Below are 13579 nucleotides of genomic sequence, written 5' to 3' on the forward strand. Positions count from 1 at the left end.
ATATATATAACTATTTTTATAGTCGGTTTGGTTCGTTTATTTTCGATCTTTTTTATTAAAACCAAAACCAAACCAAAACCTAAAAGTATCAATTTTTTTGGTCGGTTTGGCTCAATTTTCGGTTGATTTTTCGGGTTTTTATGAACACCACCCCTTAGACGTAAGCAAAGGTACAAAATATAGAGGAGGACAAAACAATGCTGTTTTTAAAGTTGCATAGAACAATATTACCGCAGCTCGGGATTACATCAAATTCGGAAAAAGTTTACTTAATACTCAAACGCGCGCTATACTTGGACATTTGCTAATTATTGTAAGTTCTTTGATAATAACCACCAATATTGTGGTGTGATGGATTTATAAGATCCTTCCATTAACTAGATGTCTCAAGTTCAACTCATAGGAATGGAAAAATCCCGATAGGGAACACTTCTCCTTAATAGATCTAACACGAAGCGAATGTAAATTAATCAGAGACCCCAAAGCGGACACCAAACACCGAGTGAAAAACAAAAAAATAAATATATTTTGATGATACAGGTTTAAGTGAAGAAACAGTAACTGAATGAAAGTTGACAATATTGTGTAAATCCAGGAAACTAGAAGGCAAGGTAGCAGTGATCACTGGGGCAGCAAGTGGCATAGGGAAAGAAACGGCAGCCAAATTCATTAATCATGGAGCCAAAGTAGTCATCGTCGATATACAGAGGCAGCTCGGCCAAGAAACCGCAAGTGAGCTCGGACCAAACGCCACATTTGTGCCATGCGACGTAACAAAAGAATCTGAGATTTCCGACGTAGTGGACTATGCCGTTTCCCGACATGGACAGCTCGACATAATGTACAATAATGCAGGTAAAAGAGAATTCAATGTATGTAACAGTGAATGCATGTGCACTATCGTGTCCTTAATAATCAAACCACAATTAAGAAGTGCACCTGCTATATTTAAATTCTGAATCTGTCTATGACTATGTAGGGATAGCTTGTCGAACTTCGCCAAGCATAGTTGACCTTGACCTTGAACGATTCGACCGTGTCATGGCCATCAACGTACGAGGCGTAGTGGCAGGAATCAAACACGCTGCTCGTGTGATGATCCCGCAGGGTAGCGGTTGCATTCTGTGCACAGCTAGTGTCACCGGGGTGATCGGAGGACTCGCGCAACCTACTTACTCAACGTCCAAATCAAGCGTGATAGGAATTGTGAAGTCTGTGACAGCGCAGCTGTGCAAGCAGGGAATAAGAATCAATTGCATATCTCCATTTGCTATTCCAACACCCTTTTCATTGGACGAGATGAAACATTACTTCCCAGGGGTGGAACCTCAGGACCTTGCTAAAATCTTACACAGTGCTAGTGAGCTCAAAGGAGCATATTGTGAGCCCATTGATGTAGCCAATGCTGCTCTTTTCTTGGCTAGTGAAGATGCTAAGTTTATTAGTGGCCACAACTTGGTGGTAGATGGTGGTTTCACCTCGTTTAAAAGTTTAAACTTAGCAGATCAAGTGCAGTAACGTTCCATATATTGATATGGCATTTGATTCTTTTCTAGAGTTTTTTTGTTAAATCACATGCATAGCCTCAGGGTGCACAAACTAGTTTGGGCTGAATATAGCTGAATATAGGCAAATTAACCTTTAATGTTCTATTGCTTATGGACTACCTTTATGTGATAAAGGCGACGGTTGGAGGGCGGTCATCCATAGGGATCGATTCCCCCCTCAATGCCTTCTGGGTTGAGCCTGTCGCACAGGGCTTGCCTAGTGCGGTTTACATCCCCTATGTGGTTTGCAGGCTATTACACAGGGGGATTTACCCAGTGCGCACAAAGTGCTCACCACAGAGTGCTCACCCGAAGGGCAGAGGCTGTGCCAGAGGTTGTAGCGGCTGCGGGTTTCCCCTCTTACCAACAAAAAAAAAAGGCGAAGCAGGCCATCTTTCCCGGACGTTACTTTCAAACTATTCAAACTATAACAAGATATTTACAATATGTAATCTATCATACTATCTGATTTTTAGAAAGTAAAAGAAAAACCAATCTCACAATATTTTGATGCATCTTTTTTCCCATGTAAATCAATTCGCAACTGGAAGCTGAAGGAGCATCCATATCGAATAAGAAGAGTTTCAGAGACCTCTTCTATTGGCTGGCAAACAAGATCCTGGGCTTAGCACTGTCTGATTTCAGCAAGAAACTATACCTTTCTTCTAAAAGAATCAAAATTGCTCATATACAATCCTCCGCATAAAGTCTTCTGGTGCTGCAAAAAAACAGGAGTTGAAAATTTTACGCGAATGAAGCCATTGCTTTCTAAGAGAACGTTGCTTTAAGACATACAGTTTGCTTCATAGTTCAGCTTTTCCCGTCTTACTTTCCTATTCTTTGGTGATAAAGCTATTGGACTACATCAGGTCTTTTTTAGGGAATTAAAGCAAACTAATCGGCAATAAGGAGTCCCTATTGACTTAAGAGTCACTCAAGTTCAGCTTAGCCAAATTTTGCTATAAGCCCCACTACTTACTGCATATCGAACTTCAGTTATGTTCACTGCTTAGCGATATGGCCCCAATCTTTAGGATTTATGGAGCAAGAAAAGGCTCTTTGTTATTGTGAAATTATATGATGGAGGAGAGAATAGATACCTGATCCACTGGTGAACAACTTAAACTGCCCAATTGCCTGCCTGACGAACATCTCAACCCCACCCACCACTGCAGCTCCAACCTCTGTAGCCTCCTGCAATAGCCGTGTGTTTCTAGGTGTGTAAACTGCATCAAATACTAGCTCATATGATCTCAAGGCCTCCTGAAACAGCAGAAAGGATGCAGAAAATGTTAGATGTCAGCATCTCTCATGCAAACAGAGAGGGTCACTTTTGTTAAAAATACCGCGGTGCAAGAAAGACAACCTTGGAAATAGGAGTTTGATCTGTCCTTGGCTGCATGCCTACTGCAGAAGCATTTGCAAGAATCATTCCCTTCTCAGGGCAGAAATCGTTTAGTTGTTCATATGGCAAGGCTTCACCAGATACTGCTGCGGCCAGAGCTTTTGCTCTCTCTTTTGAAAAGAAAAAGGATGTGATAAGTGAAAGGAAGGCATAAATGAATGAAGATCCAAAGACAACCATAATTCTTAAGGAGATAGGAGGTAATACCGTATTTGCGGTTAAATATTACAACCCTTGCCCCCCTGCTTTTGACACCAAAAGCAATAGCTCTCCCAGCACCACCTGCTCCAACTACTACGAACAATTTTCCAGCAATTGGAGAAACATTTGATGCATGGCCATTGGTCTTTTGTCTCTCTGTTTACACACAAAAATTGGAACTCCTTATGTAATTGGATTCAGAAGTGCTTGAAATGGTTTCCTAAGAAGTTTCTACCTTTTCTTTTGGGAGGGCTACAGACCCAGGAGGGGGAAAGGAATAAGAAAACGAAAAACAGTGGTATTGTCATTGTCCAGTTTGTAAGATTATCTGGATTTCGGGAAAATCTTTTGTCTTGCAAAGTGACTACAGAATTAGACCACTAAACTACATTGATTAAGTTTTTTTGCTCGTACCTTTCTACTAAAAATACTAGATTTTTTTTAAAATTCTGATAAAGATCAAATCAGTACCTCTAAGTGCATCCTCAATTGCTGTCACACAAGCCTCACAATCTGTATTGTAACCAATGAGCTTGCCATCAGAAGGTCTCCTTATAATTGTGTTAACAGCTCCTATAGACTGATTTCCAAAGCATGATGCAATTTAGAAAGCTTTATTAATAAGAGAATGTAGCCACAAAATAATCTGATATGGCTACACAAAAAACAACTGTATAAAATTGCCAAGTCCAAACTTTCAAAATACTGATCTAATCTATAGAACAAAATGTTTGTCCATGCAAAGACAAACATCTGGAAATCAGTGTGTGTGGATGCTGTAACACCTATGCGATCAGTGTAGTAGTGCTATTTATGCTGCCTTCAGCACTTAACCGTAATGGACTAAGGCAATCATACATAGCTCATTTTGGAAAAAGAGAAAACCTCAATTATACTATGCCTAATATGATAAGGTAGTTCAAGCACACCCAATATGGTCAGCTTTTGTTTCCTATAAGTATATGCACGCCTCTTGTACACGTATAAAACAGAGTGATGTTTATAAGTATTCATTATATAAGAACTAGTGAAGCTGAACCAGCTTCAGCAAAGACATTTTGAAAAGATTGTGCATTTTGTGGTTCTTCAACCCCCAAAAATCAAAATCAAATTATGCAACACACAGCAAACCCCAAGATTAAGCTTGGTTTAGTGTACCATGAAGGTGTGAACATTAGACTTGTTTATAACCGGATTGAGCTGCTTTGATGTTTTTCCAGAATAAAATTGAACAGCTTGATATTTGATTTAAACAGAAAAAGCAAAGACAGAATACACAAAAGACAGAGACATCTAAAAGAGCATAGTTTTATGCTCATGCACCCACAGAAAGAAGAATTTAAGGCAGAAACAAACGTGGTATGGTCATCATCTTGGAACTAATCAGACCTTAGCAAGTGGATCTACTTCATCACAGCACCGTACTGCTGCTTCCTTATGTGGGAGTCCAACACTACACATTCCATCAAAAGGAAGAATATCATGCATTAGATATTTTTTCTACATGAAGACAATTTTAGGAAAATGAAACATATAGGAAAGCAAAACACTGCAGGGTACATATCTTCACGTCCCAAATGTTTAATGCAAGTGAAAATTTCAAACTAGTAAGATGAGTGTTGCTTATATAAGCTTAATGAGAGAAAACATATGTCACAAATACATTGATCCCTTGTTGAGCACTGATGTTTGTTGAAATCCCTACAGATGCTGCACCCTGTGGTCTCATTCAAACATACAACATACTAAATTGAAGCATAACCAAATCCTCAACGAAGGATACAGTGCAATAGGCATGAACATTATGTACATATGGCACACATTTACGCTTGACGAGTAGGAATCTTTAGACATTCCTAATACAATCTGGCAATTATTCATCATTATGCTGCACAGAACAATTTTAGCTTGTATATAAGGAGCATACCTGAAACCAGCATAGTCATTGCATGAGAAGACCCGAAAAAATTCCTTGATATTATCAACTAGTAGAGGCACATATATTCCATTGTATCCTGTATGTCTAAAGGCAGGGTTGTGCAGAAGAGGGCCCTTGCTATGGCCAACAGGATTTGAGATTACGCCAAAAACTCTAGTATCTGGGTTCACATATTCCAGTTTATAAACGTCTTTAATGCTAGTCAAAGCTGGTAAGCCAGGGGTGGAGTTTCCTCCTAAAGATCCACAAACAAAGAAAGCACCATATTTTGGACCCAATAGTTGGCTTATAAGACCTCTATCTCCTGCTGCCCTGGCAATTAGCGGTACCTGCACAGAGACCTTATAATGAGGCAAATAGCTTAAAGTACCACATGCTCAGTTTAAGAAAGAGAACCTCAACAAACTTATCATTACTACTCACAAGGAAACTAAATTAAAGATTTTATCTACCACCTTATAAGCCCAAGAGATGGCTGTAGTTACAATTAAGAGGCCATATACATGGAAGAATATGAGAGTATTTTCTAATGAACACTTCACCGCAGAAAAAACTTAGTATAACAATCGCAGTTTGTATTAGAAAGATTTTAAAGCAGACCCCTTTTTTTCTCTTCTTGTCAGTAAGTTGAATTGAGCAAGTATTCCATCAGAGGGAATGCAATGTAGTTTCTACGGGTTCAAGAGAACCCGGTATCTTTTACACGGATGATAACTATATATGTGAATGATCACTAAAATTGCAACAAATTCAGTAGTGAGAATATAAATACTGAACACCTCAAAGTTTAATCCTAGACCCACCTTTGCATATTTTTATTTTGTTTTGATAAGGTAAAGGTTTGACCCACCTTTGCATATTAATAGGTGTAAAGCCTAAAAGCAAGTTGAGGGTATGTTTTTGCAAGGAAAAAGTGCAAGTTAAAGCAAGAAAAGAAATACCTGACAATGTGTAAGCATATGGAAAACTGGTGCAACATCTGTAATATAAGCTACATCAATCACTAATTTGATGATATCTGCTCCTGTTGACTGCAGGTTTGTAATTAAATTACAAAGTCTCTCTTTTGTAGGATTTCCACCATTCACATGACTGGAGGCAATCATTTTGCAGTTTGATCGTTTGGTCATTAATTCACAGATGACCTCATCACAAGCAACCTGTAAATTTGCAAACAGTTTAATCTCTATGTACTGATTATAATAAACCTTTTGTCATAGACTGATAGCTTAAATTATACTGACAGTGTAGCGATGCGTATAACTTATATCCGAAATTATAATAGAGGAAACTTGTATAAACATAAAAAAGGGGCTTTAAGGGTGTACACATTGTACTATGATTTACTCTCTTAAGCAAAATTCTTTTTTGAGTATTTTAATTTATTTAGCTTCAATAAAACTGTATCAATTACAGAGTAATTTGAGAAAACCAGTTGGACTGACCTGGCGATCAACTTCTACGAACTCAACGTCCAATTCAACAGCCAAATTCAGAACTTGCACGCATGTTTTCTTCCAGTTTTCTCTGCAAGAATATCTCAGCGAATTCGGCCTGAGACAACAAACCCCAAATTCTCAATTAGCAAGATCTTTTGTAAAAATTCAAGCTTTCGGTCATTTGGCTTCACTTTTTGCAGATTGGATCACTAAACCGAAAAGAACATTTTTCAGTAATTGGAGTAAAATGCCAAACCCTAAATTCCCAATCAGCAAGATCTTCGCAAAGATTCAAGCTTTTTGCCATTTGGCTTCATTTTCATGTAGATTGGATCATATAATCAAACATAAAACATTCTCAGTAATTATATCAGCCACTAACAATAACAAGCTAGTTGTGCTAATAGCTAAAAACCTTCTTTCTCTGCCTTTCTGTTTTTCACTTTACCTTTTAATTACTGTACCTAAAATCACAATCTCTAAACAACTTACAAGTTACAACATAAACATGTAAAATTTTTGGTATAGGGTTTTTAGAACATAATCGTAGCAGCTTTTTGTTGACAAATTGTCTTATCCGGCTTAAAATATAATCTCGTTTTGTCAAAACAAGGAGCAGTTTAATTCTAATTGAAATTATTATCCGACAATTATGCTCTCGAACAACAAAAAACGTGAGCACAAACCATAATCTGAAATGGCCGTTTACCCAAAAGTGAACTTTTTAGTCTAAGGGTTGAACAAGCACGTGATTTTCTGATACACAAGAACCACTTGTGTATGAGTGTTATATCATGAAGAGGAGGCTACTTAATGTAAATATTACTCATCCGTTTCAATTTATACACATGATTATCCGGAGTTAAATTCTGGACAAGTGAATTAATTTGATGAAAATGAAACAACAGAAATAGTGGTCACGGGAGCAGAGCTTCCGGGTACAACACAATGAAATCAAAAAGTAAGGAGATAATTTGTAATTTTGTATAAAGCTTTGAATAGATTATAGCATAAGTTTGCCAGAAAATTTCTGTACAATGATAGTAGAGCTCATTATTTATAGCTATACTTAAAGAACAACATCCTAGGGTCAAGCCCCTCTTTATTGTCAATTATGAGGGCCATTGAAGAATGTGTAACGACGGGCATGAATGTCATATTCTTTTGTAACGGGCAATATACTAAATGTTGTAGGATATTCTTCATTAAATGCTACCGGGTGGCAGACATTTATTTCATCTTTATGAGTATTATTATCTCCGATAACAGACGAAATGGTTGCCTTCGGTTTCAGCCATCCTCTATCTTTCACTCCACGTGTTACTTTCTCATTAAATATAGCATATATTACCCCATACAATAGTTTGATTGGAACAATATTTTTAAGAATTTGGAGTCTTAAACATAACATAATATTTGTGTAGTTATAAAACTTTATAACCTGTGATATGAAAATATAACATAGCATTTGTGTAGCTATAAAAACTCATGTTTAAGTTAAATCATTTTAAATTTAAAAAGTTAATATTATTTTGAAACGAACTAAAGAAAACATTGTTACCATAAACTCCTAGTTGAAGTTAAAAAAGAAGCTATATTAGGTGTAGTGGTATGAAATATGAATATTGAATAGTATGTTGAGGAACGAGTGATTCAACCGACAAAAGAGGGTAGAAGTAAAATGAACAATTCCAAAAAATCATAACGAATTAATAAATGTGGGCGGGCCTCGAATTGGGCAAAATGCAACCCTTAACCTTCCCTATCATGCGGACCCCTTAAGAGCCGTGGGCAACGCAGGGGCTGCCGTGACCATTCAAGAATGCAAAGTAATGGTAGCTGCTCAACTTCTTTATACTTAACATTAATTTTAAATTCATTTTTCATAAATAATAAAAACATGTGTAATTGTATTTCATGCATTACACTTACTAACTTAATATCTTGAATCAATCTCTATGACAAAAATAACAATAACATAATAACTTCGGTATAATTCTATAAGTAAGGATATGGGGAGGACAAAATATACGAATAATTTAACCCTATCTAACGAGAATATAGAAGTTATTTCCGATAGACCAATCTCCGGGATGACTATCAGCTAAAATCCTTCTTTCTCCAATTTCTAATAGTAGTAGTTGCTCTTCCTTTTACGTACAGAAAGAAAAGAGTAAGCATAGTAATCATTCACTGACTCAAAATCTTGAAACTACTATCACTTGGTCACTACCTAAACCTCTTCCAATTAGGGGTCGTTTGGTATGAGGTATAAGTAGATATAGTATTGGTATAAAATTTTAATACCGCCTTAATACTTTATTTGGTTAGCAAACATGGTATAAGTTATCTCGGGATTAAAATTAGTACCGGGATAACTTATACCTTGTAGGGATGGAGTAATTAGTGCCGGGATAACTTATACCTTCTTAGAAATTATGCAATTGTCATTTTTAATACAACATACCAAATAGTGGATAAAAAACAATATCATGATAACTAATTCCATCATAATTTATCCCAGCATAAGCAATATCCAAACCAAACGACACCTTAGTGTATCTAATAATTGCTTTACCTTTTTAGAGATTTTGCAATAGTGTCAAGTTATACCTTAAAAATTGTGATGTGAATTGTGATATACTCTGGTCTAAGTAAAAAGAGAATCTCTCTTATTAGAGGATTTAGAGCAAGATGTTGACAGAAGTTACCAAATTGATGTAAACATTCTTAAATCAATTGGTAAGTGGGGAAAATCTTGGTTGGTCACTACCACGAGCCCCACATGCTTCACCTACCCACCTCACTCCCTACTTTTACAGTTTCACGTGCGGTGGAGAATTTAAAAATAGAAACTCATTACTTACTCTAGTTTGTAGGGGGTTGAAAATATGAGCAAAAAAACAAGAAATAGATATGAAAATCCAGAGAAGCAAACAAAAGAAAGTGTGTTGGACATTCACCTAACACTCTCCTCCTCACAATATCACACATCTCATGTCCTCTTTTCCTTCTTCTTAGCTCATTAATTAAAAATGGTAACCAAACCCTCAAAGACTTGAGCTACCAAGTAGCATTTGAGTATCCTAGGGTTAGAGAAACGGTCGCACCCTAATTGATGTGATGTACACAGCCTAATCTAATGCAATCATTAGTGGCTGCTTTTACGGCTCGAACCGGCGAACTATAAGTCGCACGGAAACAACTTTACTATTGCTCCAAGGCTCTCACCCACCAAGTAGCATTTGAGTACTTGAGAAAAACAGAAGAGGACTTGAAAGCAGAGTCGGATGGGGTGCGGTGAACTTATTGCTTTCAGCTCGAGCTATGCATACATACGTTAAATTATAAGATCACAATCTTTCTGAATCTACTGACACTATATTAAGAAAGGGAGAATATATCTCACCTGAAGGAAACGATGGAGGGTAAAGTCCTCTGTTTGAGGAGGTGTTCAACTTCTGAAATGTGGGAGAAAGTCAAAGAGTCAATACAAAGCTCCACGAGATCTGCTCCTTCTTCTTTTGCTTTCTGCATACAGGCTGCCATTTCCTCCAAGCTTTCACATTCTAATGTTGTGTACACCAACAGGTCTTGCTTGAAACCCATGATCCACAATTACAAAGATAGATGGCTCGGAGCAAATGTTTTATGCAAAAGTTATAATCCTCTGCTTCTAAAAAAACTCTGTTTTTGGTTAATTCTGGTTGAAAGGGGAAATGTTATGTTGATAGAGAGGGAAAAGAGATGTGCGGTCTGTTATCAAATTTTGTTATACTACTTGGCTGCAGATACTCCGCAAGTCTTCGCTTATATAAATAAAACCTATGTAGTGACATATCAAGTGGAGTACCTTACCGCCGCCAAAGGATGTGGTGCAGTGGATGTGACTGCTCTTCCTTAACCAGAGGTCTCGAGTTCGAGCATAGGGAGCGCTTCCTCCCGAATGGGGCCCTACGGGATGCGAATCCGGATATAGTCAGGCTCCAATGCGAATACCGGACACCGAGTGAGAAACCCAAAAAAAAAAGAAGTGGAGTATTGTCACGACCCCAAACCCGGTCGTGATGGCGCCTAACACTAATGCTAGGCAAGCCCGACCAATTAAACACTCTCAACCCAAATACGCAAACTGTTAACCAATAATATCATTAAAATAGTAAGTATCAAGTTCCAAATCCGGAATTTAGATAAAGTAGTACGAAAAATAATAACGAATATATCAAACATTTCCCCAATAGATCCAGAATTCACATCCGAGCCTTCTAACTAATAAGTCAACGTCCGGTTGACCTTTCCAACTTAAGCCTTCCTTAAAGAGACTAAGTGTCTCACTTCCTACCCAAACCAATTCAATTCAAGTGTTTAAACTGTTTAAATTTCTTTATTGCTGTGATCCTTTGTGTTAGAACATACAATATTTTCAATACCTCAACGTATTTATATATGTATGTATATATATATATATATATATATATATATATATATATATATATATATATATATATATATATATATATATTCCAATACTTTAAACTTCAATAATTGTTATAGCCGTAATTCAATTAGTTTCTCAATTATATCCCTTTAAACCGTCTAAGGTTGTACTTTTCATAAAAAGGAATTTCTACTAAGTTTAAGTTATTAACTCCCCTGTTAAATTTAATAATTCTTCTGATGTTGTATTTTTAATCGAAAGGGGTACTTTCTTACTCGAATGATTTCTAATGACAACTTCATCTTTTCTCGTCGATTTCCAAATTTATTTAGAAATTGTAATTTAATTTATATTATGTAAATAGGACTTCTCGAACATCTTAAGTGCATTTGTAAGAATATTTTGTATTGTATATCATGTGGATTGTGTTGCTAAGTGTGAGATGGAAAGTATGTGGGNCGGAAAATTCAGAAGTTGAGATTATTATATGAGAAATCGAGGATTGAGATGGTCGGGATTGTGTATTAGACATGATGCGATTGATTGAGTGGGCGTTTCCTTCGTTAATTGAATACACTCTTACTCGTCTCTGTTCCTGTTATGTCAGTGTTGATTTACTTGGTTATCGTTTGTTACTACTCGCATTCTCCTTTATTGTTCTTACTGTTGTATTTTGATTTCTTTCCGTTGTTGATATTACCTCGTTATCTTTATCGCGATATTTTACTATCATATCCTGTTCATTTCATTTGACCAGTGGGTGTCTTGACTGTTCCTCGTCACTACCCCACCGAGGTTAGTCTTGATACTTACTGGGCACCGCCGTGGTGTGCTCATACTACACTTCTGTACATTTTTGTGTACAGATCCAGGTATTGATCGATAGTAGCTATGCGAGTTGTCGCGGTGGAGACTCACGGTAACCTGTTGCTGCGTTCGCAGGCCTCGGAGTCACCTTCGTTTGTATTTACATTCCATTGATTCCTTCTCGTTCTGGAACAGTGTTGTATATTTTGTATAATTACTCTTAGAAAGGCTTATGACTTGTACCACCGATTTTGGGAATTGCGATTTATTGAGAGTTATTTATTTTGAAGTTAGTAAATATTAATGTTATTTCTGCAAATGTTAGGCTTACCTAGTTTAGAGACTAGGTGCCATCACGACCCCTTAGGAGGGATTTTGGGTCGTGACAAGTACCTTACAAAAAGAAATCTCAGTAAAGGTACTTGTATATAACACATACTAATAATGTAAGAGTTACATGTAACTTTAATTATATAATCATGTCATATAGTACTAACTTAAAACATTTTCTATATATACTTATATAGGTGTAGGTCAATATTATTTTTTCTACTGGTACCACCTATATACCTAAAAAAACGTGTCACGTCAGCAATAATGTAATGAGGAAGGCAATAACATCGTTCGCTGGAAATATATTAATTGTCCATTTTTGACTTTGTGCTCTTTTTATGAAATATAAATAAAATATGTATTTTATAATTTTACCTATAAGAAAAGTAGCATTTCAACAAATATTGTGAAATAATTTGAAAAATGAGTAATTAATGACAAGGGTAAAATAAGAAAATATTTATATATTTCTCTTGATTTGCTAAAATGAACAAGTAAAAGTGAAAACACATTTTTAGTATGGTAGTAAAAATCCAAAATACATAGAAAGACGAGTAGTTGGAGGGGAGAAAAAGGAATTTTTTTTTTTCATTATGATTTTGTAGTATTAAAACTATTTGTTTTTTTGGGTCAACAAAGATGCATACTTCATATATTAAGGATCAATACAAGGAGCATTGTTTGGTATAGTGTTACAAAAATGTTGGGGTTCACTGATACCAAATTGTACTTGACTGCTAGAGTTACTATTACAAGAGTTGGACGACATGTTTAAACAAAAAGAGGGGTGGTCCAACTTCATGGCAGCAGTTGTTATGCGCTTGTGAAGTGTTTCCCGTTGGTCGTCCATGTTCCAAAACTTTAGTAGTGGGGGCATGGTGAGGTAGGGTTGCTCCTAGGGGTGGTCATAAAAACCCGAAAAACTGAATTAAACCGAAAACCAAACCAAATCGACCAAAAAAACCGATACTTTTTGGTTTGGTTTTGGTTTTGAATTTTAAAAACCGATCAAATTTAGTTTGGTTTTGGTTTTAATTAGAAAAAACCGAAACCGACTATAGGAGTAGCTATTTCTAAAATTTCATTACACCTATATATATGTATATTTTTATACAAGTTTCAAATTTTTTATGGTAAATGTTAATGGTTTGCACTTTTAGTATAGTTCTTTACCTTTACATTCTAATTTGATTGGTAGTTTTCTTTTGTAAAGTATAAGAATCCATTTCGTATTAAAAATAATATATTTTTAATTGAGTCCTTAAACAATTCATCACTATTTGATTCAATAATAGATTTCATAAAGGGCAATTGATTTGATAGTGTTACGTTGAAAATGTGGTCGCCGGAATATGTATTTGGTAGTGTATGTCTTATATTTAAGAAAAAACCGACAAATAACCGAAAACCCGACAAAACCCGACATAAATCGAATCGAGAAAAAACCGACTTAATTGGTTTGGTTTGGTT

The 13579-nt window shown here is 36.2% G+C and overlaps 2 protein-coding genes across 2 annotated transcripts in view; one reads left to right on the top strand and one right to left on the bottom strand.

The window, feature by feature from the left end:
• The window catches only part of LOC109227527 (short-chain dehydrogenase reductase 3c-like), a 3845-nt gene extending 2200 nt beyond the window's left edge, over positions 1-1645 (top strand). The window contains exons 3-4 of the mRNA XM_019392723.1: positions 596-855; positions 980-1645. Coding sequence (XP_019248268.1) covers positions 596-855; positions 980-1518 — 799 coding nt within the window. The 3' untranslated portion in view covers positions 1519-1645. The remainder of the gene's footprint in view (positions 1-595; positions 856-979) is intronic.
• LOC109227526 (bifunctional 3-dehydroquinate dehydratase/shikimate dehydrogenase, chloroplastic-like) lies at positions 1923-10336 on the bottom strand. The gene is made up of 10 exons (XM_019392722.1): positions 9941-10336; positions 6538-6646; positions 6034-6252; positions 5081-5421; positions 4543-4606; positions 3625-3733; positions 3160-3309; positions 2914-3062; positions 2648-2810; positions 1923-2265 (listed from the first exon to the last, which is right to left on the bottom strand). The coding sequence occupies exons 1-10, from the start codon at positions 10138-10140 to the stop codon at positions 2222-2224; spliced, it is 1548 nt and encodes a 515-aa protein (XP_019248267.1). The 5' UTR covers positions 10141-10336; the 3' UTR covers positions 1923-2221.

Source organism: Nicotiana attenuata, chromosome 6 (assembly GCF_001879085.1).
Source record: "Nicotiana attenuata strain UT chromosome 6, NIATTr2, whole genome shotgun sequence".
NCBI lineage: Eukaryota > Viridiplantae > Streptophyta > Magnoliopsida > Solanales > Solanaceae > Nicotiana > Nicotiana attenuata.